The 27568-nt window shown below is 33.1% G+C and overlaps 4 protein-coding genes across 4 annotated transcripts; 3 read left to right on the top strand and 1 right to left on the bottom strand.

Annotated features, from left to right (window-relative positions):
- Positions 1–2000: 2000 nt before the first annotated feature.
- On the bottom strand, positions 2001–2790 carry LOC112511657. The gene has a single exon (XM_025117363.1). It carries the CDS (start codon positions 2719–2721, stop codon positions 2080–2082), a length of 642 nt encoding a protein of 213 aa, XP_024973131.1. The 5' UTR covers positions 2722–2790; the 3' UTR covers positions 2001–2079.
- A 5832-nt stretch (positions 2791–8622) lies between these two features.
- Positions 8623–11173, top strand: LOC112511707 (putative UPF0481 protein At3g02645). Its single transcript, XM_025117420.1, has 3 exons — positions 8623–9063; positions 9479–10300; positions 10702–11173. Exons 1-3 carry the CDS (start codon positions 8626–8628, stop codon positions 11164–11166), a joined length of 1725 nt encoding a protein of 574 aa, XP_024973188.1. The 5' UTR covers positions 8623–8625; the 3' UTR covers positions 11167–11173.
- Positions 11174–13541: 2368 nt separating this feature from the next.
- On the top strand, positions 13542–18595 carry LOC112510972 (putative UPF0481 protein At3g02645). The gene is made up of 4 exons (XM_025116327.1): positions 13542–13626; positions 15530–16068; positions 16763–17584; positions 17976–18595. The coding sequence occupies exons 1-4, from the start codon at positions 13542–13544 to the stop codon at positions 18438–18440; spliced, it is 1911 nt and encodes a 636-aa protein (XP_024972095.1). The 3' UTR covers positions 18441–18595.
- Positions 18596–22250: 3655 nt separating this feature from the next.
- On the top strand, positions 22251–25433 carry LOC112510971 (putative UPF0481 protein At3g02645). Its single transcript, XM_025116326.1, has 3 exons — positions 22251–22685; positions 23927–24712; positions 24966–25433. The coding sequence occupies exons 1-3, from the start codon at positions 22251–22253 to the stop codon at positions 25431–25433; spliced, it is 1689 nt and encodes a 562-aa protein (XP_024972094.1).
- Positions 25434–27568: the final 2135 nt, after the last annotated feature.

Raw genomic sequence — 27568 nt, 5'->3', positions numbered from 1 at the left:
TGCAAACGAAATAGTTCGTAATTATTCCAAATATATCTTTCAAAAGTTAACATATAAATAATTTCGACCATGATTTTTGACAAAGGACTAATGAAAATAACTCAAATAAGGAATTTTCAATGTAAAAACTTAAAAAGAAAACTAAAAAAATTAATAAATAATCAATAACGTATTAATTCAAAACGTCCACGAAACAGACCTTAAACAAACACTATAACAAAATTGGGTTTATAGGACACCCCAAATCTCTAAGCGTCTCAATAAACCGCTTTCCCATAAGCATTGATAATCTTCCCCAAAAGTCTACCTAAAAATGGAGAGGATAAACATGTTGGTAACTTAAATATGTGAATTTGAGTTTTACAACAATTACTGTTGTGAATTTTTGGGTTCTACAACAATTTCAGATCGTGAGGGTTCAAGTCCCTCTATCCCCAAAAAGACCATTTGACTTCATAATTATTAAAATTGTGAGAAGTATCCTACCTTATTTGGTACTGGTGAACAAAAATTTAACAAAATTGAGAGACGAAGATAGAATCTGAAGTAGAGATGAAGTTGTAGACGTAAAATTACATGTGTTCAAAATGCCAACTCTGGACATACAAGAATCTTGAATAATTTATCGCTGGCGAAAAGGCATTTGGAGGGGCAGGTTACATCTCAAAATTGAGAGCAATTGAGAGAGCCAGATAATCGATTCCCCATTTGTCGATTGATAGTGATTGAGAGAGCAGAGAAGAACGAAATATGGAGTTGGGGGTAGTAAGGAGAGGACTGCGGGTGACGTGGGAAAAGAGGGATGATGAGGTGGGATTGATGTTCACCTTGGACATAATGTATACATAATGGGTGTAAAATGAAAAAAAATCAAAAATGAAAAATAAAGGTATAAAAAACGAGTGTTAAAAACAACTCAATATGTATTTATCATATTTAATAATATTCTTAAGTCTAAAAATATTCGATATTGAATTCATTTTGAAAATACTAAAGAGACGATGGTTTGATCCCTTATACTTTAAAAGTAGGAATTAGTTCAGATATAAATATAACAGTAATAAACCATAGAAATAAAAATCAAAATTTCAAAATTATAGAAATATAAACAAACCGCACAAAAATCCAATTTAGTAGTTTACTGGAATGGATAAAAGAGGGTGATACGTGGGGGACAAGGAGGTGGGGGTCACGATCATCCCAACAGATCTACAATACCACTTATTTAATCCAACTTTTTTAAAACAACAAAAAAGCAATCAATTATATTTACTTCATAGGGTCATGAACATGAACTTATACAAATTAAATTTGGTTATTTTTTATTAAAAAAATAATTTACTTTATTTTAAAAATGAGAGTATCTATATTTTTATTAATGAAAAATAGCCGAACAACATTTTAAAGTCATAGGCTACATAGAGCATCAATTAAAAGATATATGTTCACATAGAAACTGTGATTCAAATAACATCACATGTATTAAAAAGTAATTTATTCACAATAAACTTTTAGCAAAATGTCAAAAAAAAGAAAAAAAAAGCATATTGTACACTTAAAAAATAAAATATAAAAAAGAGAAATAAATCAGTAATGTAATTTCGGTTCTAATTTTATGTAACATATTTTTAAAACATCTTTTTTGATACATTACATATGGTATTTCAAACATCTGAATAAAAGTATGTTATATATGAAATATGAATTAGATGAAAATACATTACATTTTTATGCATTTTCATTCATAAACCAAATATCTTATATGAGATAAAAAATAAAAGTTTTAGAAATAGATTATACAACATAAAAATTCAAACAAAATAAGTTGCATTTTTGTACACTTTGTCGAAACATGAAAGTAGAGGATTTACAGAGTTACAGTACTCTAATCGTAGAGCTGCGGTTGAACATGAAATCTTCACGATGTGGAAAAAATTCGTTCAGATTGATTCAACGGAGCAAATTTGACGAACCTACGGTTTTGACTACACATGAAAAAAAAAACAAAAACAAAATTATATAATATAATCAAATATTCTGCAAAATTGGTTGCAACTGTACAACTGGTGAGAAACAGAATCACTCATCGGCTTTGCACATAACGGAGAGCCGGCTAGGTCTTGGTTGGAAGTCACTGCGCCGTCTCTGCTGGTGCGACGACGGACGAATCAAAGCCGCTAGCGCTCTCTTCACCAGATCACCTTCCACAGTGCCGATCCTCACAAGCGAATTCGTCATCGCCGATCTCCGAGCGTACAGTCTATGCGACCGATACGACACTGTACTGTCATGACTGTCGTTGCTATTCGTCATACTCGATTTTTTGTGCAAACTACAACGAAACGATCCAGGATGCGTTGTTGGCGAGCACAAACACGTCTTCTTCGATCCATGACTCCACGCCTTCTTGCTGTTATCACGATCACAGTTGCGATTCAAGTTTCTAGACGACGAAGCCGCAACAGAACGGCCAGGAGACTTATGACGATGATCGATTGAGAAACGGACAGAAGGAGATGAAGTCAGGTAACCACTACGAACACTGATCCTCGATGGCGACTTGGATCTGGCAGCAGATGAGAAACCAGACATGGAAGAAGCAAAAGCAGAGGAAGACGATGAGATTGTTGAGGAACAGAACCTACCAGACGGCGAAATTGATCGTTGTAAATTGCTCCGCATGTCGAATACTCCACTTGCTTTGTTTTTCTCCGGCGGCATCACCGGAATTTGCAGAATTCCCAGACGAATCAAGCAAAAAGTGTAAAAAATTTGGGAAATTTAGAAGAAGGCAGGTTTTGGTGTTCGGTTCGGGAAACCTAGCGAAACAGGAGGCATCGTTTATATAGGAGTTGAAAAGGTAGGGACAAAAATGTAATTAAATGGGTTTTAAGGGTTAGTTATAAAAAAACTGGCCGTTGGTTAAAGGAAACAACGGCTTAAGGTTCCTAACTGGTTCCATAACTGGGGTCCGATTGGGTTTAAGCTGTGGGCGGTGAAATATGGATCCCACTTTTTGTCACGCCCTTTTGAGAAGAGTGTAGATCACGCGATCATATGATTGGCGCTTTACTGATACTTGAGATTGCTGAGAGTGGGATTGTGATATATTTGTTGAACGGCTTGGGCGCCAAAGTTGGCGCCTGTTGTCACATCACATGAACTAAGGATCTGATCGTAGCGACACGTGTCCTGCTGCTAGTAATTTCTAGAAAATCGACTAAAATACCCAAGTTTTTCGACAAAATTTACTTTTAGCCGTTTAAGGGTTATTTGACGATTGCTGGATGGTTTGGTACAAAATGATTAAATGGTTAGAATGATTAAGAGGCTCTCATGATATAATGCAAAATGAAATATAATTGTTTGGTAATTGTGTACAATAGAATTAGGGCTCTTAATGGTTAAGGGAGATATATGATACAAAATCATTCAGAGGGTTTTAGAACAATTATAAGAGGCAGATTTTTTTTTTGTCAAACAAGATTCACCTTTTAACGGTTCAGAGGTTGCCGCTTAATGGAACTATTAAGAGGTAAACAAACAACCTCTTAATCAATTTCGAATTTCCATATCGCAGAATTCAATGCATTTACATAAAATTGATTTTTAGATAATTTTTTTTCGTAATTTACATAAAGAGTGTGAATAATTTTTCTCGAAGTCCTGTAAATAGGTTGAGTCGTAAATGCATTTGCATAAAATTTGGTTAAAATGGAAATTCGGTTTCTAAAATAGGTAGAAATTGAATTTGGTTGGTGAGTTTGATTATTTTAGCAAGTGAAATTGGCTACTTTCATCAAATTTTATAATTTTAACGAGTCAATTACGATTTTGGTCCGTACAATTTTTTTATTATAAAACCCCCAAATGGTATGCATTTTCGACACTACCATTATGGTTTTTATCATGAAAAACGCAGTGACAGAGCCATACAGTAGCAAGAAGGGGCATGCGCTCCTCCTGGAATATTTATAAAAAAGTAATACGGGCCCAATTTATTTACTTTGTCATTTAATTCTTCTCCGATGGGCTGAGCTCCCCTTTTGACTTGCTACGGTCCCTTTCATCTCACTTGGCACTCGCTACTCCTCTGAGAGGGTGGGGAGGGAAGCAATAGGCACAGGGATAGAGAGAGAGAGAGAGAGAGAGAGAGAGAGAGAGAGAGAGAGAGAGGGTTAGGGTGTAGGGATTTTGTTGACTTTATTACAATTCACCATCATATATCATTTGTTACATACACTTCTCCATCTTGAACTGGCTTTAAACTTAAAACCAGATTGTTAAGTATCTGATTTTGGTTTAATGATTGTAAACAATGTCGTTAAGTACATTAATGGATAAGTATATAACAAAGAGAAAAACAACTGATATTCTTCATCTATGTTATATCCGTCTTCCCCTTTCAAACTAGATCTTGACTCTGACCCTGGAAAAACACAGTGTCTTACTGAAAATACATACCATGACAGTTTTTAGTAATAACAGAGTTGTAAGGACTAAAACCAGAATAAATATGAAACTACATGGCCAAATAAGTAACTCACTCAAACTTGAAGATATATTTGAAAAAAATAGTTTAATTAATAAATTTTGATCGGCTTTCTATTCAAACTTTTTCTTAGAATCATGAAATAAAAAATAAGTGGGAGGGACACGCGGCACCTTCTAATGGAGGCATAGTAGTCCGAATCTCCAAACCGACCGGAGAACACGCGTTGAATTATTAGTCGCAAGCTTTTTTTTAATTTTTCAATAGAATAAATTGTATAAAAAACTAAAGTATTTTAACTTTATTTTATTTTATTTTATTCTTATTTCAATATCGTATTTTTAAGACTTTGATTTTAGTATTTAAGATGTAAGATTTTAAATATTTAAGTATTCGAAGTCTTCAACCTGATTATCTGAATATTTAAATATTTAAAATTTTATATCTTAAGTACCAAATGAAAATTTTGAAAATATGTTATAAAAATCGATTTACCCTTTTTAATAATATATTTTAAAAAAAAGTTTTAATTAATTTAAAGTATGTTATTCAAAATAAAAATCAATTTACCCAAAATAGCATTAACAATATTATTATAATATTTAAAATATCTTCAACAACTGTTCTATAATTTTTTTTTAAAATACAATACGAAAAGTCAAAATATCTAAAAAATAACATTTAACTCCAACAACTTTTTAATTTTAACAGTTTTAATATTATTTGTATTATTAAATATTCAGTAAATTTAATAAAATGTTATTTCTCTTGTTGAACATTTATTGTCAATACCTTTTTATTGATGGAAAATAATTAAAATATTGTTTTTCCTTTTTATATAGAGTTTTAAAAGAATTCTTAAAATTTAGAGACTTTCGTATTGTCTTTTTTTTTTTTTCTATTTTACCAAATATATAACATAGCTGTTAGTGTACATAACTCTCATAAGTCACCGAATTTTTTATTATAGTATAGTTGTTAGAGATGCTTTGAATACATTTAATAAACTATTATTTATCTCTCATATACACTATTTTCAATACCTCTTATTATTGAAAAATGATTAAAATAGTATTTCTTTCTCAAATATATAGTTTTAGGGGTCGTTTACCAAATAATTACTCGGTAAACGCTTACTGGTAAATTTAACACTATCATTTACTTGTCGGATAAGATTTTAGCCCACCACAAAAGTATTGTATGCAACAATTTAGCCGGTATATAAACGTTTACCGTGGTAAGAATCGTCGCATTCACTTACCGGGTAAGACTATTGGTCTTTGTCTCGCTCTTACTGGATAATATTATTGATCTTTACCATATTAATCTGGTAAGGTAAAATGACTTGGTGTTCATTTACCCGAGTAAGCGTTTGGTAAACGGCCCGTTGGAGATTTCTCCTTTGATATTTTCACCTCTACTCTCTTCTTTCCATATTTTAGCATGCGTTTTAACATAATTGTTATAATAAAAATTTGCTAATTCTCGATTTTTGTTATTTTAGCGTAGTAGTTGGAGATGATTTAATCAATTAAAAATTGAATATCATAATCATCCAAAAACAGTACACAAAACCAATTATTTGCGTTCAACTCTAACAATTTCTTAATTTTGAATATTACAACCCGAATATAATATGATAATACAATTAACTCAATTATTGGAAACAGTAAAAAACAGTTTTTTCTAACTTAGTTAACAGTTTTGGAGACTTTCCAAATTATTTTACGAAACATTGTTTATTTTTCTCGTAGATTGTTGGAAACCGTATTATTTTAATAATTTATTGTGACCGCTGATAATTCATTTAATATTATAATTTTAATATATAGTAACATTTTCTTTCCCTAATGTCATATTGAAGTCGGTTGAATCTTTGCTTTTTATACATTGTTCCGTTGATGAAAATATATGATATTCATCATCATGAGATCTCAAACGTTGCTTTTGATTGAACATTTTTAAATATATGGTGTTTGGTTTATCGGTTTGGGAACAAAGGAATAAATTGTTTACCTGTTAAGCGATTAGCAGATGTCATTTATCTTACTGGATGCGCATGACAATAACATTACTATCAAACTCGTACTCATTTTTCTAATTGCAATATAACAATCCAAACGCTACCTCAATATTTGCTTATAAAATCCCAAGAAAAATCCGTATGACATGTATACAAGTTCAATAATTAATGATTCGTATTCTATACAACACGATAAACGTTGATGTTAAAGACTCGAAATAATGGAATTAGAGTTCCAACATCGTTTACAAGAGAAAGTGAGAATCTGATTCTTGAACATCCCATTATCTTTTTGTTATATAATATTAACGATATTCAAGTTTCATATACTTTAATAAATATATCGAGTTCTTAGATCAAATGCTCAAAGAAGTTCAAAACTTTCAATAACATCATAAAATAGTTTTTGGATATAGTACGATTCGTACATGCCTATAAATCATAAAATTACAAGTTGGGTTCTTGTGTTCGTATTTTTATTAAAGAGCCGAGCCCTAGCTAATGCTATCACAGAGACCCAACTCGTTAAAAACTGTAATCATTTGAACCGAACTTATTCTTGAAACTCAATGTTTCGCTCTATTCTTGAAATTCTCCACCAAAATTCACTTTAGTTGAAACGAACATCTATTTAAAAAGCATAACATGACTATTTAAGTCTTGTCATAAGTTTTTAATACGGATAATGCTATAAGCACCTTTTTTTATGTTAAAATCAGATCAAATCATTAATTGAAAATGCAAAAAGTAAGTTTTGATACTGTTATATACATGTGAAGATACAATTAACAGATAGATATGTATTTAACAACATATAAAAAAAGTATTTAACCCAACTTTTACTAATTCTTAGACGATATTTTGAACACGAAATAACTGACACACTTTTTGTTAATGGGGAATTTAATACCATTTTCTTTTCTTTTTATCATCAAAATCATTCGGAATTTTTTTGTTCTACTATTAGCCGTTCAAGTTTAACTTGTAAGGATTCGCCAACTTATCAAAATAATTCGCGACTTTTTTTGTACTATAACAAAATAAGTATTTATAGACTTTTATGATGTAAATATTTCATATGTGATGTTACGTCATCTATATTCCTATATATATATATATATATATATATATGTTTGTATGTGTGTGTATATATATATATATATATATATGCCAATTTATACAATATGTTTGTATGTATTTAACGAGGGTTTTTAAGATTATAAAGATAAATAATTATTTGTTTTATACAAATGTATTACAATAAGTAGTTATTATAAATTTGTACGATCTAAACCTTAGACTCAGAAAAAGAAAATCCCATAGACTTGATATTTTCAGTGATTAAGGCCCTGGTCATTTTTAACAAATAAGTCAACATGCTTGATTATCAAAGCGAACAAATAGATCTTTAAACTTACTTAAACTGTTAAACCAGAAAAAACCCAGATGGACTTTCATATTTTAGTCGATTAAGCCCTTGAATATTTTTTTTGAACAAATAAATATTTAGTTTTATGAAACGGAAAGAATATACCAATTCTGTCTCCATGTACCAACAAATCATTAACACAGTTACACAGGTAGAAAAGTTGGGTTGAGAACTTGTTTTTTGTTTAGAACCCGCGAATCGCCACAAAACGCCATTTGTCCCTCTTCATAATGAATATTAATCTTGAACAACACGTTAATGATAAAATATGTTACAACACCATGATGAAAAGACTTTTGTTTGATAGATTTTTTAATAGATAGAAGGATCATGTTTTTTAATTGGGAGTGACATATTTAAAAAAAACTTACCTATATACATAAAACGACTCTTTAAAAACTTACTGAATAAAACACTTTCTGCATCATTAAATTATTAGAAAACAATCATATATACCTGATCGAATAAGCTATGACTGAAGACTAACGGGCCCTACCTTAGCCCCATAACATATAGGATTCGTATTTATCTTTGTTTATGTTATTATTTTTTAATTGTGTTACTTAAATCTTCCAATTTTATTCCCCATCCCACGCACATCACGTGGAACTACAATTATATATATTCCCATATATACAACCTCTCACCCTGCAACATACCAAGCTCACATTCAGTGTCGCCATGGATTCTTCATCATGGAGCTTTTCGACTTCATACTCTCTCTCTAGACCAGACCTCGACCTTTCTAAATGGATCAATAGTTTGCGAAAAAGCATGGAAGATGACGATGAAGAAACCGCCAATACCGAAGTCTGTATCTTCACTGTACCCAAAACCCTACTTGACACCGATCCAGATTCCTACATCCCGGAACAAGTCGCCTTAGGTCCCTTCCACCAGTGGCGCCACAATGTTTACGATATGCAGAAATACAAGCTCGCGGCCGCCAGAAAGGCCCAGAGTCGAAGGAACATTAAATTTGAACGAATCGTGGAGGTGATGAAGGAAAACGACGAAGCCAGAATCCGAGCTTGCTATCATAAGTTTCTGGATATGGACGGGGATACCCTGGCGTGGATGATGGCGGTAGACATGGCGTTTTTGCTGGAGTTTCTTCAGGTTTCCTACGCGCTGTCCTTTATAGAACTTAAGTTTATAAAAATTAGATAATTTATACGCTCTATCTAAAGGTATTAAAATAGACTTAAGATCATGTGATACCAGATTGTTAGGTGAGACCATATAAATAACACTGAACCTTCACAGCAAAATACTGTAAAGGTATACTTTCACATTGTTTTTGTTGCGAAGGTTCAATATTTTACCAATTAATCAATTATCCATATATAAAGATACATATGTGAACTACGTATCTTTTTACCAATGATTCACATGTGAATTAATTAAACCTTTTGTTTTTCTTATTTGAACGTCCTTGAAGCCGTCTATAATTAGAATATTTAAACATTTTCCGCATCCTAACAACTTAAATGCGATAAAACAATTTATTAAGACATTTAGACAATTTTGATAGGTTTACTACATGAGGGAAGAAGGCGGAGGCCGGAGTATGGATATCGGCTCTATATTGTCGAGTGTGGTTGATGTTGCCGGGAAGAAACTATCTCACATGGCGATTCTCAGGGACGTGGTGAAACTAGAGAATCAGATCCCATTGTTTCTGATCAAAACGACGATGGAACATGATCGGACTTCCGATAAACCGGCGGCAGAGACTCTCCAGATCATGCTGATGGGGTTGTACCATGAGCTTTCTCCCTTCCAGTATCAACACCAGTCCCCTTGTGTTGATGTAGATGACTGTGATCACCTGCTGGACTTTCTGTACCACATGACTGTGCCAAATGATAAGGAACTAGGGATCTTCACGGACGTCTGTGATCAGACAACAATCGATTTTGGTGCCACCGGAGAAAAAGATGGAGATGCCGGAGAAAATGAATCTTTCGCAAAACCAACTCATCTTAAACAGTTTCTTGATTACATGTGGAAGATTATCAAGAATGCAAACTTGGGTTTCTTTAGATTAGTCAAGAAGATAACCTTCTCGAGACCGATAATGCTCGTAATGAAATTGCCATGGAAGATTATATCTAGGCTTCCCATCCTCAAACTCTTCAAAGAACCAATTGAAAACATGTTGGCAAATCTCCAAGGTGAAACAAAGGAGAAACCAGAAGATGAAAACAACGCATCGAACCCACCATTGATCGAAGAAATCACGATCCCTTCAGTCACGGAAATGGCGAAAGCCGGGATCCTTTTCTCACCCGTTAATGGCACGATCTCAGATATTCGTTTCAACGAGAAAACTAGCACCCTTTACCTCCCCGTGGTGAGTCATTTGCAAAAATCGGGTTGTTTCATATCTAATCTATCTACAAAATAGGGTTTTCAGCCCAAAATACATGTCTACAACCAAAAAAATACAGTTTCAAAAATGTGTAAATTATCACACACTACACATTTTTTAATAAAGTGACAATTCTATCCTTTATAATGAAGGAAGTAATGAATTTCTCCACCTCAAATTATGGGGTAAAACTGGAATGTGACCGCTTATTTTTAGACGAATTAAAAAGGTCACATCTTTTTACACGATTTTACCTAGCCACCATATAAAATTGCACAGTTTTTATCATTGCTTACAAGGGGTTTACAGCAATTTTACACGGTTTTAGAACCGTGTATAAGTGTCACATAATTTCTTACAAGTTCACCTGTAAATGGGTCCAGGTCCATTTGGACGTGAACACGGAGGTATATATGAGAAACTTGGTTGCATACGAAGCTTGTGTTGCATCTGGACCATTAATCATGGCTCGTTACACCGAGCTAATGAACGGAATCATCGACACCAAAGAAGATGCAAAGATTTTGATGGATTGCAAGATCGTTTATAACCATTTGAAGAGTGAAAAAGAGGTTGCAGATTTGTGGAATGGGATGAGTAAGTGTGTGAAGATGACCAAAGTTCCATTCATGGATAAAGTCATTGAAGAAGTTAACAAGAGGTATGATCGAACATGGAGGGTGAAATTAGGGAAGTTCATGACCAAATATGTGTTTGGATCTTGGAAGTTTTTGACATTGTTGGCTGCTATGTCTTTGTTGTTCTTGTCGACGGTTCAAACCTTCTGCTCGGTTTATAGTTGCGCTCGTGCCTTTCGACAGCTTCCCGAGCTCGAAGAGCCGCAGTGAACAAGCTCTAGATCCCATAACAAAGACATAGCTGTTATAAGACGTCCTTATATATGGTACTTGAAAATGAGAGTTGTAAGTTTTATGTTCAACAATTATACGTCTTATATAATGATAAAATAAACTACGTTGTCACGAATTTGTACGACATAATATGCTGTTTTAACTGACATCTTTAAAATAGAGAATCTATTAAAGTTGAATGAAAACAATTAATGATAAAGTAACATAGTTATATTGTAGAGAATGCTCCCCAGAAACAGAGAGTGAGATAATGTAGATTAGGATAGGGAGCACGGATGGACTCATAAATTTTTTCAAACAATTACACCATTTACCATAAGAAAAAAATATAGAGAAAAAATTTCAAACGATGGCATCGTTTGACTATAAGAAATTAACAAATATACGGATTTTTTTTAAACGGTGACACTATTTTTAATCTGGGAAGAAGCAATTTTTTAATTGAACGTGTTGATTCATATTTATTTTGACTACTTTATCGTATTCTATTCATTTTTATTCGACCTTCCCAGAGTTCATTCTCCGGGCAACTCCGTTTAATCCGGTGGATTCCTTCCAACCTACTTCTTTTATGATCTCATTGGAAATCATATAAAGACRATTCCTATTTGATATAGCTATTTGTGCAAGTCCTTAAACCGATAACCATCTTTCGGCTAACCTAGCCTCCTCTGTCCCTCGGGACCAACAAGGGGTAGACATTTTGTTCGTCGAGATAATTGCATTTTGATTGAGTTATTGATATAAGGAAAAATGAAGAAAGTAAGGTAGACAAAAAAAATCCTTCTTTCTTTTAAGAGAATATTTTTGGTGTAGAAAGTCTCAAATTCAGGATCTTCCGCCGCGTTTGACTATGAAAATAACACCAACATCATTTGAATTTGGGTCTGGGGTGAAATTAAGGCCTTATTATACACCAACTCTACTAAATAAAACTTGTTCTCGTTATAGTATCAAAATACATACGATGACACACAAGAAATTAATATGGTTGTACCTTTCACGAACTTAATTTTTTTTACCTTTCAACGAAGGAATAATACGGAGACACGTGCCACTTATACCACCAAAGTAGTTCCGTCCATGATAGGAAGAATAGATGTAGGGTGTCTACTGGGAGATATATATGTACAAAAACTATTAAGATTTTTTTTGTCCCATTAAATTGTCCATATTTGTCTATTGAACTCGTTCGGTACTGTAATTTCGTACCAACAACTTATTGTAACATTATTATATATGACTGATCAAAGTTGTTGGTCTTGTAAACTTAAATTATATCAAGTATTCTATTACGTCGCACAAGAACGACCATCCGTCCTAAAAAAATCTAATTTTGTCATAATAATTGATTATTGTAGAACAACTGAAACCCCATTAGACTTTTATATAAAAGAACTCTCGTTATATGAAATCTCTAAAATAAATAAACTACTGGGAGACGCATGCTCGAGACACAAAAATGTATGTTGGGAGCTTTAATAGTAGTAGTCTAAAAAACGTTATATTAAAGAGTTCCAAAAAATTGTAGCATATAATAAGAAAGAAAAAAAATTTAATAGATAATAAGAACCCAAAAATATATCAATCAATTACATTGGAGAAAAAAAAATCAAGAAAAGTTAATTAGCTACTCGTTATATGCTATTGTTTATTGCATCTCTAATTTTTTTGATCTGCTAATAAGGTCCAATATTATTGGCTATTGCTATATATGTTTGACTGTTTCCCTATTCCAAATAATTCAACGGATAACAACTTCAATTAAACTCATGCGATTTTAAGAAAGATGTCCATCATTTGATTAATAATAATTAAAGATCAACAGTAATGAGATGCACTAAGAAACACTGATTAAAATCTGTAACTTGCTTTTTGTCAATTAGAACAAACTCTGAATCTCAAATTATCGATCAATCCGATAAACCCCTCAATACAATAATACAGATTCATATAACTCACACGATCAACAAAGTTATGTTAACAAGCAATCATAAGTGAAATTATTTGATAACGGGTTTGAAAAAAAGTTTGTAAACGTTTAACATCATAAAACTATTTGTAATACTTCTGATAAAAAGTCCATCAAATATTAATTTTAAATTCAGAAGTTGAGTGCATACACGTACATGAAGCCCTAAGTGGAAACCTTTGATATAAAATCAAAATCTTGGAACTCCAACTCTCCATGTCCCCAAATCGGCAAACTAATCTAACAAAATATATAAAACCCACATTTGAAATCTAAAAGCTAATCGAAGCAACCACCTAACTAAGCAAGAAAGTTACAAAAGCAATCAAAGAACAAACCTAAAATCGAAGCAATAAGTGTGGAACCGGGACAGTGGTCTATGGTCGTCGCGACGGGTTGTGTGCAGGAGATGGTCGTCATCACTGGCACCGGAGATGGGCAAGCAAGAACAACAGATAGTACCGGTTCTCGTCTGGTTGATTTCGTTGAATGAGATGGGAGACTACAATTTGTAAATGGAGAAACAAGTAAGAGGGAGGGTTTCTTGATAGGTAGTACCTCTTAAAAAATTTAAACATAACAGTAAATGCCATTCTATAATGGAGTATAGATAAATAAAGGTGTAAAATGAAAAATGAAAAAGTAACAGATATAAAATAAATTACATAACTAATTATATGTTTTTAAATGTACTTTAAAAAAATTTAAAAATAATCTTCAGATATGGAGGTTGTGCAACTTTAAATTTGTACATTACGCATTAAAATATATACCTCTTAATTTTCAACAAAGAGGTTTCACCAACCAATTTTCCGCTTGTAATTTTCGACAGATCACCAGTGGATTGAGCATCACAGACGGATTTTTCTTTGATGATTAAACATCTGCCGGTAGTCGTTGGTAATCATGATGACATGCCTCATATTATTCGGTAATGGAGTTTTCTAAAGGATTTTTTTGTCGATTAAGTCACTTTATTCTGTAGTGATACTCTTTGTTTCCCTCTATTCTCAAAATCCTCATCCATAACTCAATTTAATTGATTAAAACTTCTACTTTTCAGCCTCTCACATGTATCTCAGTTGACAAAAAAGTAATATGACTTTATCCAAATACAAGACAAATATTAGATTCAATCTGTAGCATTACGCTAGCCTCAGCTGCTAACTGAGCCAAAAATAAATGCCCATCACATTGGTATATTACCGTCAATCAACGTTTTTCCCAAAATGTCTACTTTTTAATAGCGTAACATGACTATTTAAGTCCCATCATAAAGTTACTAATTCTTAGACGATATTTTGAGGAAGACATGACACACTTTTCGTTAATGGAGAATTAAATGCCATTTTCTTTTCTTTTCTTTTCTCTTTTATCATCAAAGTCATACGGAATTTTTGCCTTCCATTATTAGCCATTAAAGTTAAAACTCATAAGGATTCCCCAACTTGTCAAAGTAATTCCAGACTGTTTATATTACGCACTATAACCAAATTGCCATTTTATGACATATAATCATCTTTTTATCGAATATATATTTAATCAGATATTTATTCGTTTTATACAATTGTGATAAGATAAGTTATTATGACAAACTTGTGCGATCTAATAAGTTTTATCTTGACAACAAAATTTGGTTTTATGAGACGCCTAAAATGTCTAAGTGCCATAATTGAATACTTTATGTAACTTAAATTTAGAGGACCAGACTAATAAATATCTAAGATGAGTTCATAGAACACTTCTCAAAAGTGTCATATGAAATAGCTAATACGATATTTTATTTTAAAAGCATTTAAAAAAAATTGTTGAAATGCGTAAAAACATTCTATTAACCTATTGTAACACATTTAGATATTGATGTTTTGGTTTGATCCTATAAACCAATTTTGTTGTATTTAGTCGTTCTATAAATCCAGTTTTGTTGTAATATTTGACAACTTAAATCATACTACACAAGTAATTTTGCTGTGAAGTTTAAAGTGTAAATAAGTGGTCTCACGGTATCATAAAAACATGTTGGTCTCATGTAAACCCAACCCTAAAATATTGTTTCTATAAAACTAAAAATCTCATCAAATAACGAATACATTTAATAAGATACTCATTTCATTGTATCGCATATAACACACAATTCGGATTTATCTTTATTTATGTTATAATTATTCTTAATTACTACTTAGAGATGAGTTGTTATATAACCATTTATTTTTTACAACTAATACAATCCAATCTCAATTGTTTATTTAATTTGATAAATATGTAATTTTATAGAAGTTTTGATTGTTTCAAAATATAAAGTATTGATCATAATTAATGAACTTTATTAATCTTTCATAAATATTTAAATCATAACAAATATAATAGCGAAAAAACTCTATCTCATTTCACCCCTCATCCCACCCACATCCTATATAATATATATACAACCTCTCATCGTGCGACATACCACGCTCACATTGAGTGCCGCCATGGATTATTCATTGAGCTTTTCGACCTCAAATTCTTTCTCTAGACCAGACCTAGACCTTTCCAAATGGATCGATAGTTTGCGAAAAACCATGGAAGACGACGATGAAGAAACCACCAATACTGACGTCTGTATCTTCACTGTACCCAAAATCCTACTCGACACCGACCCCGATTCCTACATCCCTGAACAAGTCGCCTTAGGTCCCTTCCACCAGTGGCGCCACCATGTCTACAATATGCAGAAATACAAGCTCGCAGCCGCGAGAAAGACCCAGAAACGAAGGAACGTCAAATTTGAACAAATCGTGGAGGTGTTGAAGGAAGACGATGAAGCCAGAATCCGAGCTTGCTACCATAAGTTTCTGGATATGGATGGCGATACCCTGGCGTGGATGATGGCCGTGGATATGGTGTTTTTGCTCGAGTTTCTTCAGGTTTACCACACACTACTATGTAGAATTTAAATTTATACACTAAGGGGCCGTTTACCTAATTGCTTACCCAGTAAGTGCTTACTAATAGGATTCAACATTATAATTTATGTTAATATGTAAGATTTTAGTACATCAAAACATATCGAATGCAACAAGTTTTTTGATAAGTGCTTACTTGGGTAAGAGTCATGCGATCTTTACTTACCGGATAAGACTCTTTATCCTTTTCATTGCTCTTACCCGACAAGATTCTTGGCCCTTTTTATGTCTTAAAACACTTGTTAAGACACCCTGTTTATCTACAAGCTTATTCTAACATCTTAAAATAGGACGAATACTTTTATGGTCTTATAAAACAGTTTGTTAGGACATTTAGACATTTGTGGGGATGTTATAAACTTAACGACATTTTTCGGGTCCCGTATAATGCAAGGAAGGTTCAAATAATAAAGGCAAAAAGATTGAAAACGTAAAAATAAATGATTTATAAACCCGGAAAAAGTATATTTGAAAATATATATGTAAACCCATGTTCGCTTACCTTTTTTTTTCTTTACTAATTATTCATATACGAAGATCGTTTTATCAATGATTCATATGTGAATAATTTATTCGTAATATCTCAATGTTTTGGTCTTTCGTATTTGAGGAGCGAGCTATTAAGAAATTTTCTGTAAAACCCTTGTACTGTCAGGTTTACTACATGAGGAAAGAGGGCGGTGGCTGGAGTATGGATATTGGTTCGAGATTGGCGAGTGTGGTTGACGTGTCTGGGAAGAAACTGTCTCACACGGCGATTCTCAGGGACGTGGTGAAGCTCGAGAATCAGATCCCATTGTTTCTGATCAAAACGATGATGGAACATGATCGGATTTCTGATAAATCCGCGGAGGAGACTCTCCGGATCATGCTGATGGCGCTGCACGACGAGCTTTCTCCATTCCAGTATCAACATCAGCCCCCTTGTGTTGCAATCGATGACTGTGATCACCTGCTAGATTTTCTGTACCACATGACTGTGCCTAATGATAAGGAGCTAGGGACCTCCATGGACGACGTCCATCTCGCAACAATCAATATTGATGCCACCGGAGAAAGAGACGGAGATGCCGGAGAAAATGAATCTTTTGCAAAACCAACTCATTTTAAACAGTTTCTTGGTTCCATTTGGAAGATTATCAAGAATGCAATCTTCGGTTTCCTAAGAATTGTCAAGAAGATAATCTCCTCAAGACTGATAATACTCGTAGTGAAATTGCCATGGATGATTATATCTCGGCTTCCCGTCCTCAAACACTTCAAAGAACCAGTTGAAAACATATTGGCAAATCTCCAAGGTGAAACAACGGAGAATCCAGAGGAAGAAACCAATGAATTGAACCCACCATTAATCGAACAAATCACGATCCCTTCAGTCACAAAAATGGCCAAAGCCGGGTTTTTTTTCTCACCCGTTAATGGCAAGATCTCTGAAATTCGCTTTAACGAGAAAACGAGCACCCTTTACCTCCCCGTGGTGAGTCATTTGCAAATATAGGGTCGTTTCATATCTATTGCAAAATAGGGTTGTTTCATACTACGATTGTCCCACGATACATGTCCATAACAAAAAAAAAAATATACATTTTAAAAATGTGTAATTATTTCATATTTTAATTAAGAGACAATTCTACCCTTAATAAAGGAGGAAATAAGGTCCACGGTTCTACAGTAGTCTTGTAAGTGTCACATGATTTTCTTACACGGTGGCTTTTTACACAGTTTCAAAAACGGTGTAAAGGGACTTTTACAATGGCGTAAGAAGGCCCTTTCCGTACTAATGAATTTGGACACATATTTTGGGACGACAGGAAGTATTTGTTCGCAAATATAGGTTTATTTCATATTTTTTTGGCAAATGGCTCCAGGTCCATTTGGACGTGAACACGGAGGTGTATTTGAGAAACTTGGTTGCATACGAAGCTTGTGTTGCATCAGGACCTTTAGTCATGGCTCGTTACACCGAGTTGATGAACGGGATCATCGACACCAAAGAAGATGCAAAGGTTTTGATGGATTGCAAGATAGTTTTTAACCATTTGAAGAGTGAAAAAGAGGTTGCAGATTTGTGGAATGGGATGAGTAAGTGTGTGAAGATGACCAAAGTTCCATTCTTGGATAAAGTTATTGAAGAAGTTAACAAGAGGTATAATCGAACATGGAGGGTGAAATTGGGGAAGTTCATGACCAAATATGTGTTTGGATCTTGGAAGTTTTTGACATTGTTGGCCGCTGTGTTTTTGTTGTTCTTGTCGACGGTTCAAACCATCTGCTCGGTCTATAGCTGCAATCGTGTGCTCCAACGTTTTCCCGAGCTCGATGAGCCACAATAGCAAGCAACCTCAACCTACTGCAACAACATGGGTCTTTTAGGTGGTCCAAATGTTATAGAACATCCTTATAGGGTACTTAAAAATGAGGCATGAGTTTTATGTTCAACAATTATGCACTCTTATATTGATTATAATAGCTATGTTTAGCTTCTGCAAATATATGGTCTTTCCAATGAGTTCTACTGGTTTTGAAAGTTTCAATCTTTCAAGAGATTTAGTGCGCAATTGAAGATTCCTTTGAATTTGTGTTGTGTTTCTTCTTCTTTTTCTTGTTGATCTTCTTGAAAAGTTGTTTCATAACACTGTTCTTCGATTTTGGGATCCACAATCAGAGGTATAGAAACCCTAGCACATGAGTGCAATCAAGAATCACGCGGACGTCCGCAACCTAAATGGAGAAACCTCTTTAAAAATCCTATCAACATTAAAGTTTATGACTTCTGAGCCGATTCCAAACAATGGAACTTGAATTCCAACATCTTTTCCAAAAGATAAACGGGAATCTGATTCTCTAACATCACAATATCTCTAAGAATCGCATCATGAGCAAAATTTTGACACGAAAAATCAACCAGATGCGACGTTCTTGACGACAATCTCGTAACCAATCTTCCTCTTTTGATAGCGTAAACATCAAGAAAACCAAGCAAGAAGGAAGCATCAAGAGTCATCATCCAAACTAGGGTTTCACTATCAAAATCCAAATACTTATATATATGGTAACAAGCTCGAATTTTTTACTCGAAAACCGCTAACTGAACCACGATTTGTTCGAACTCTAGACCACGTCTTTTAGTTGCTTTTGATATCTTTGAACAGCAGAAATCTTGTATCTTTCCATCTCGTACTCGTACAGCTCAGCTCGATCTCCAATGGTGATAACTGATAAGAATCTACTTAATGCTACTTCTTGTGGAATGTAACAATCTGGTTTTGTAGAAACTAAGCCTGTTGGGACGTTGAATACCCTCACCGGAATATAGAAATCTTCTTCTATATCTTCATCGATGGTTTGTCTGATCTGAAGGATCCACCTCCGGTCGCCAGAAATAAAATTTGTGTTTGAATTCATGGTGGGATATTGAGCATATTATGCCAAATTTGGCAATGGAAGTTATATGGGATTTTGTTTTATCAATCTACTGTACGAGCCGACTAATCTCATAGCAACCACCTGTTTTGCAGGTAGGCTGAAGTCATTGCATTTGAACCTACATGGTCACACAAGAGAATTTTTGTTTCTTTTTGAATTTGAACATAGGACCTCCAGACACTTTTGAACTTTGGAGTCAAGCTCAAACTAATCAGACACCACCTTATGGTTGTTATATGGGATTTAATACAACAATTTTAAACTAAAATAATGGTAATTAAAGCGTACTTAATTACTTTTTAATTTATTGCAATTAGTGGTAATGATCTTTAAATAACAAGTTGGCAATTGACATTGAATTTGACTAGGGAATATTTTTGAGAGATTTTGATTTATTGCAAGAATTTGTAATCTTTGGTGTGTTTGGTTCATTAGTGATTTTATAAGATGTCTAAATTGTCTAAGAATTCTGATAAAATATTTTATAGAACTTAAGTTTATAGGTCAAATTATAAAGCGTCTTATCTAAAAGCGTTAGAATAGGTTTATAAAAGGCATTTAGACGTTGTAACAAGTTTTTAAGACGTTTTTTTAAATAAAGTATTCAATTAGCTATTTTATAAGATACTTTTAAGAAATGTCTTATAAACTCGTCTTTTTTTAAGACATTTTTCAAATATTGTCGTATAAAATCGTTAATATGACACTTTATTTTAAAATCGTTCTAAAAAACTTATTGAAACGCGTAAACGCGTTTCATGAATCTATTGTAACACTTTTAGATGAGATAGTTTTTTGTTTTTTCTTATAATCAAAGTCCTATAAAATATATTTTTTAGGACAATACTATATTTTAATCGTCTTATAAAATCATAAGAACGAGAAAAACAATGTATTATGAATCATAGAGATGAAAATCATAATTTCAAAAGTATATGAACAAAAATAGCAATTTTCAAATAAACCACATGAACGAAAAACTTGATTAGCTTTTTGGTTCTTTACTCAGGGATGGGTCGGGGTTAGGTATTGTATTCCCTTGACTGGTCATGTACTCGTATATAATAAATAATAAATAATTTTAAAATATTACAGGTAGATAGATAGATAGATAGATAAATAAATGAATCGAGTAAGAATGAAAGTTGTGTTGAGAATGGAGATAATATTTCTGAACCTTTGGATTCATCTACTTTCAATAACTTTCATTTACCTTCAACTACATTTATCTACCTTTATTTTCAATTTTATCTTCATTTTAAAGTTATTTTTACGAACTTTTACATATACTTAATCATTTTCATATGCATTAATTTGTTAAAATTTTGGTCATAATGATATAAATATGTAAACATTGAGTTTAGATGAAGGGAGTCATATACGAAGCTTGGGTCTTGCAGTGGTATTTGGTAAAGTCATAAACGGACCCCATTGACCTTGAAAGAAACTCGGTAACGTTGATGTATGGCTTATTTTGTGTTATCCACATTCAATGGATACAGGTCACCTCCGTCACCGAAAAGTGTTTATGTTTTCAGTATTGTTTTGGGTACGGAGTGTATCCTTAATTTTTGGTTTTGATATGTTGGAAGTTATCCAAGTGTTGGTATTTCGGATAATAGAGTTTTATCCATATTTTTAGTATTTGAATATTAAAGCTTATTCACATCTTATGTGAGTTTTGGGTTTGGATTTCATGTTAAACGAGGGTTTAAGTTAATGAGTTTTAATCACAAAAATAATGGGTTTAGTATAGTCTAAAAAATAATTCATTAAACAGATCCAAAAAATTGTAGCATATAATAAGAGCCAAAAAGAATTTAGTTGATAATAAAAGCCCAAAAATATATCAACTAATTAGGTTGAAAAATAAAATAAATAAATAAAGTTAATTGGTCATTTGTTATATATTATTAATAATTACCTCTTTAATTTTTTATTTGGTATCAAGGTCCAGTCCTATTGACTATTATTATCTCTATATGTTTGACTGTGTTTGTGCTTCCACAATTCAATGGATAATAACTTCTACAAAACCTTGATAATTTTCTCTATCATTAATTGATCTCTAATTGACACTCTCGATTACTTCCTCTACAATGATTTCTTTTAATCAAAATAACGCATATATTATTTCTTGTTATATTTGAGCTAAGAAAATTCTTATCTTTTAAAATTCACCAATTATAGTAAATGGTCAAACCCGTATCTTTATTTTAGGACTTCTTCTATCTAGAATAAAAAACATTTGTCGTGTACAAATACTAGTGGTATGTGAGTCTTGACCTTCTAGCAAGTCAGAGGTTCAAACCTCACCAAAGATGAGAAGGATGTGTGAGTTTATCTGTTGTATTTGCCGTATATAAATACTATATACTTCAAAAAACACATTTATTGAAGAAAAAAAATCATACCGATCAAGGGACCCTGATTTTACATACGTCTAAACTACAAAATGTCATAAATTAGTATGTTTTTAACGTAAATTTTAAAAAATCTGTTAAACATGCTCTAAGTGTCCCTTAAGATATTCATTACGTTGTAATGTATATAACATATGATTCGAATTATCTTTTTCTTATGCTATGATTTTCTGATTGTTACTTAATCTTCCTATTTTACCCCTCATCCCATGCACATCACGTTGGACCACAACCCTATATATACAACCTTTCACTCTGCAACATACATACCAAGCTCACATTCTCTGAGTCGCCATGGCTTCTTCACTGAGCTTTTCTACTTCATATTCTTTCTCTAGACCAGACCTCGACCTTTCCAAATGGATCAGTAGTTTGAAGAAAACCATGGAAGACGACGACGAAGAAACCAACGATACCGACGTCTGTATCTTCACTGTACCCAAAACCCTACTCGACACCGACCCAGATTCCTACATCCCTGAACAAGTCGCCTTTGGTCCGTTCCACCAGTTGAGCCAGCAAGTCTACGATATGCAGAAATACAAGCTCGCGGCTGCGAGAAAGGTCCAGAAACGAAGGAACGTCAAGTTTCAAGTGATCGTGGAGGCGATGATGAAAAAAGATGAGGCCAGAATCCGAGCTTGCTACCATAAGTTTCTGGATATGGATGGCCACAACCTCGCCTGGATGATGGCTGTGGATATGGCGTTTTTGCTCGAGTTTCTTCAGGTTTACTAACACTCTGCCTTATAGTAGTACTATATGTTTATAAATTAGTGTTAAAATAAGTTTATATGAGGTACAATTTTTTACATTTTATGGTTCGTTTATCAAACGCTTACCTGAATAAGAGCTTGTTAAGTCAAATTACTTTACCGGATAAATATGGTAAGGACCAAGAATCTTACCCGGTAAGAGTGAGGCAAGAACAAAAGTTCGTTAAGTGAAGGTAATGACTCTTACCATATTAAGCGTTTACCGGGTAAATTGTTGCATACATTGTCGTTTTTGAAAACTAAAATATTACCCGATAAGTAAATGATAATGTTGTATTTTATCGATAAACGCTTACCGGTTAAGTGTTTGATAAACGGCCGTTTACTAAATGCTTACCCGGTAAGTACTTACCATATAATTTTTCTCACCGGATAAACATATATGGCAAGGGCCAAGAATTTTACCCGGTAAGAACGATGATAAAGATGAAAAATCTTACCCGGTAAGTACTTACCAGATAATTTTTCTCACCGGATAAACATGGCAAGGGCCAAGAATTTTACCCGGTAAGAACGATGATAAAGATGAAGAATCTTACCCGGTAAGTGAGGGTGACGCCTCTTACCCGGGTAAGTATTTACCAGGTAAATTGTTGCATGGGATACATTTTGATGTACTACAATCTTATCCAGTAAAAATTATAGTATTAACTCCTAAACATAGACATTTACCAGGTAAGTATTTAGGTAAACAACCTCTATAATATTCTATTAATAACTATGAAACAGCCCATTCATCATAACATTTAGATATGTTTGGAATTTTACAAACTGAACTCTTATAAACACTTGATTAAGACATTGTGGAAATATTTCAAATCTTATAAATTGACTTTTTTTTTTGTCATTTTACATGTTTATCGGCTAGTTTTTGTCAAACATGATTTGTTCATAAATTAGTTTATCAGCTACATATTATCTTATTGGTCATCAACTAGCTTATCAGTTATTAACTAACTTATCAACTAGTTTGCCAAACATAGTCTTAGATATTTTTGAAATCTTATAAACTCGAGTGTTATAAAACAGTTTATTAAGATATTTATACATATTTGATCCTATAAAATTAATTACTATAAATCAGTCGATACTGTAAACTTAATAACCATAAAAGAGTCCATTCGGATATTTTTAGACCTTATAAATGGAAGTCCTGAGAAAGGGTCTATTAACCCAATTTTGTTATGTTTTCAGGTTTACTACATGAGGGAAGAAGGCGGCGGCCGGAGTATGGATATTAGTTCGAGATTGGCGAGTGTGGTTGATATTTCCGGGAAGAAACTATCTCACGTGGCGATTCTCCGGGACGTGGTGAAACTCGAGAATCAAATCCCATTGTTTCTGATCAAAACGATGATGGAGGATGATCGGACTTTCGAAAAACCAGCGGCGGAGACTCTCCGGATCATGCTGATGGGGTTGTACCATGAACTTTCTCCCTTCCAGTATCAACATCAGTCCCCTTGTGTTGACATCGACGACTGTGATCACCTACTAGACTTTCTGTACCACATGACAGTGCCAAATCATAAGGAACTAGGGATCCCCACGGACGTCCTTCATACAACAATCCCTGTTACTGACATCGCAGGGGGTTCTAGAGAAAAAAAAGCTTTCGCGAATCCAGGTCATCTTAAACAGTTTCTTGATTACATTTGGAAGATCATCAAGAAGGCAAAATGGCCTTTAAGCAAACCGATGACACTCGTAACGAAATTGCCATGGAATATGTTATCTAAGCTTCCCATCGTCGAACATTTAAAAGAACATGCTGGAAAGATGGTGGCAAAACTCCATGGTGAAAAAAAGGAGAAGCAAGAGGATGGATTAATCACCAACTCGAACCCGCCTGTAATCGAAGAAATCACGATCCCTTCGGTCACAAATATGGCGAAAGCCGGGATCTTTTTCTCACCCGTTCATGGAACGATCTCCGAAATTCGTTTTGACGAGAAAACAAGCACCCTTTACCTCCCCGTCGTAAGTCATTTGCAAAACATACGGTTGTTTCGTATCTCTTTGCAAAAATAGGGTTTTAATTTTTCGTAGTCCCTCCGTCCCAAAAAAAAAATAGTAAATGACAATTTTATCCTTAATAGCCGCGGAACTAATGGATTTCTCCAAGGATAGAATCGGAAAATGACATTTTTAAAACCGGAAATTTACTTTCGGGCATGGATCATATTTGCAATATTAATAGGATTGTTTCATGGTTCTTTTGCAAATGTTTCAGGTCCATTTGGACGTGAACACGGAGGTGTACTTGAGAAACTTGGTTGCATACGAAGCTTGTGTCGCATCTGGACCGTTAATCATGGCTCGTTACACTGAGTTAATGAACGGGATTATCGATACCGAAGAAGATGCACAGATTTTGATGGATTGCAAGATAGTTTATAACCATTTGAGGAGTGAAAAAGAGGTGGCAGATTTGTGGAATGGGATGAGTAAGTGTGTGAAGATGACCAAAGTTCCATTTATGGATGAAGCTATTGAAGGGGTTAACAAGAGGTATGATCGAACATGGAGGGTGAAATTGGGGAAGTTCATGACCAAATACGTGTTTGGATCTTGGAAGTTTTTGACATTGTTGGCTGCTGTGTTTTTGCTTTTATTGTCGATGGTTCAAGCCGTCTGTTCAGTTTATAGCTGTGCTCGTGTGATCCGACAGCTCCCCGAGCTCGATCAACCGCCACAATGAACGAGATCCACTATAACGAAATGGGTATTTTAGAACGTCCAACGGACGTCCTTATGTATGGTACTTAAAATGAGAGTTGTGAGCTTTATGTTAAGTTAGAACTATGTGTCTTATATTGATAAAAGAAACTGTGTGACAAATAAAATGAATAATAAAAATATTTATTTTTTGTGTCCGATTGCTTATTTCTATCAATTTGAAGTCGTTACTTCGTCCTTAGGTGCTGTTTGTAGATGCCCAACGTAATAAAATAGATATAAACCAAGATCTATATGTTATTTATTTAATAATAATTACTGATGCATGAATAATAAATGCATTCTTAGGTATCATTTACGAAACGCTTATATAGGTAACCGTTTATCGAGCCATATTACCTTTCTCGGGTGAGTACGGTAAAGGATCAAAAATCTTATCCGGTAAGAACGAGACGAGGACCGAGAGTCTTACCTGGCGGTAAGTGAAAAGTTTATCACGGATAACACTTACCGGGTAAAATGAAAAAAATACGATGTCGTTTTGTTGACTAAAAATATTACCTGGTAAGTAAATGATAGTGTTAAATTTTAGCGATAGATACTTATCGGGTAAGTATTTGGTAAACGGTCTTAATTAAAATTCTATAATAAAATATACTACAACAAAATCGGGTTTATAGAACACTCCTAATTTCTAAGCGTCCTAATAGACCTCTTTATAAGACTTAGTTTAAAGAACCAAAAAAATAAAACGTCCTATCTAAAGGCGTTAAAATAAGTTTATATGATTTTTTTGATGTCGTAATAAGTTTTTAGGATATTTTTAATATAAAGCGTCTCATTAGCAACTTTATCGGACACTATTTGAAAAACTGTCCTATAAAAACAAATGTCCTATAAAAAACTTGAGTTTATAGGACACTTTCTAAAAAGTGTCTTATAAATTTGCTAATGCGACATTTTGTATTAAAAATGTTCTAAAAAACTTGTTAAGACGTCCAAAAGCTACATATAAACTTATTACAACACCTTTAGATAAGACATTTTATATTTTGGTCATATAAATTAAGCCCTATAAAACGGTTTATTAGAACGCTTAGAAATTAAGGGTGTCCTATAAACACAATTTTATGATAGTAATAAATAGACACTTATTTTTTAAAGTACTGAAAATAAAAATTATATCTATTTAATTTAGAAGAAAAAATTAAAAGATATTGTTTTATTATGATTATACAAATTTATAAGTAATTAATTGTTTATGGAAAATAGCGACTAAAAGAATTATAAATTTGAAAGTTGATAGGAAGAAGTAAGAGAGAAAGAGTGTTTGATGTACATACATATATACATACATAGAGAGTTTGTTTCAAATATAAACTATTGTATTTATACAACCAATACAACTCAATAAATTATGATATTTATAGAAATGTTGAGAGTTCATTTATTATGATTTGAATATTTATGAAAGATGAATATGATTCATTAATTATAATCAATACTTTATATTAGGAAATAATCAAAACTTCTATGAAATCACATATTAATTAAATGAAATTGATGGTTAAAATTGGGTTGTATTGGTTGCACAAATGTCACGGGTTGTATATATAATAACAAACCTCTCTCTCTCTCTCTCTCTCTCTATATATATATATATATATATATGGGTTGGTTCAAATACTAACCAATATTTTTGTGTTAACTTTGTTAACCAAGCTCAACCAATCATATTTCATCTTTTCTTTAGGTTCACATATAACTCATATATATAATGACAAGGGTAATTAAGTAATTTGTCATTTATGTAACTCCCAAATCATTAATTGGGAGTTACAAATCTAAAAATCTCAATAATTGATGATTATGTAATACTATATTTTTTTATGGGGTCATTTTCTACACCCCCTTCCCTCACAAACTCACTCCCTCACATACTCACCCTCTCTCACATTCAACAAATTTTTGTAAAATAATAATTTTAAATTTACACTTTATACCCTTATAATTAGTTAATTAATTTACTTTACATCATTTACTTTTAAATTTTTCATTTTACACATTTATCAAATTAACATACATAATCGTATATTAATTAAAATATGTTTAAAAAATACATTTTTATTTTAACAAGTTACACCATTATAATCGTCT

The sequence above is a fragment of the Cynara cardunculus genome (assembly GCF_001531365.2).
Source record: "Cynara cardunculus var. scolymus isolate 2C chromosome LG 4, CcrdV1, whole genome shotgun sequence".
Taxonomy (NCBI): Eukaryota; Viridiplantae; Streptophyta; class Magnoliopsida; order Asterales; family Asteraceae; genus Cynara; species Cynara cardunculus.
Note: the sequence above shows the minus strand (reverse complement) of the source record. Positions and strands in the feature narration are given on the sequence as shown.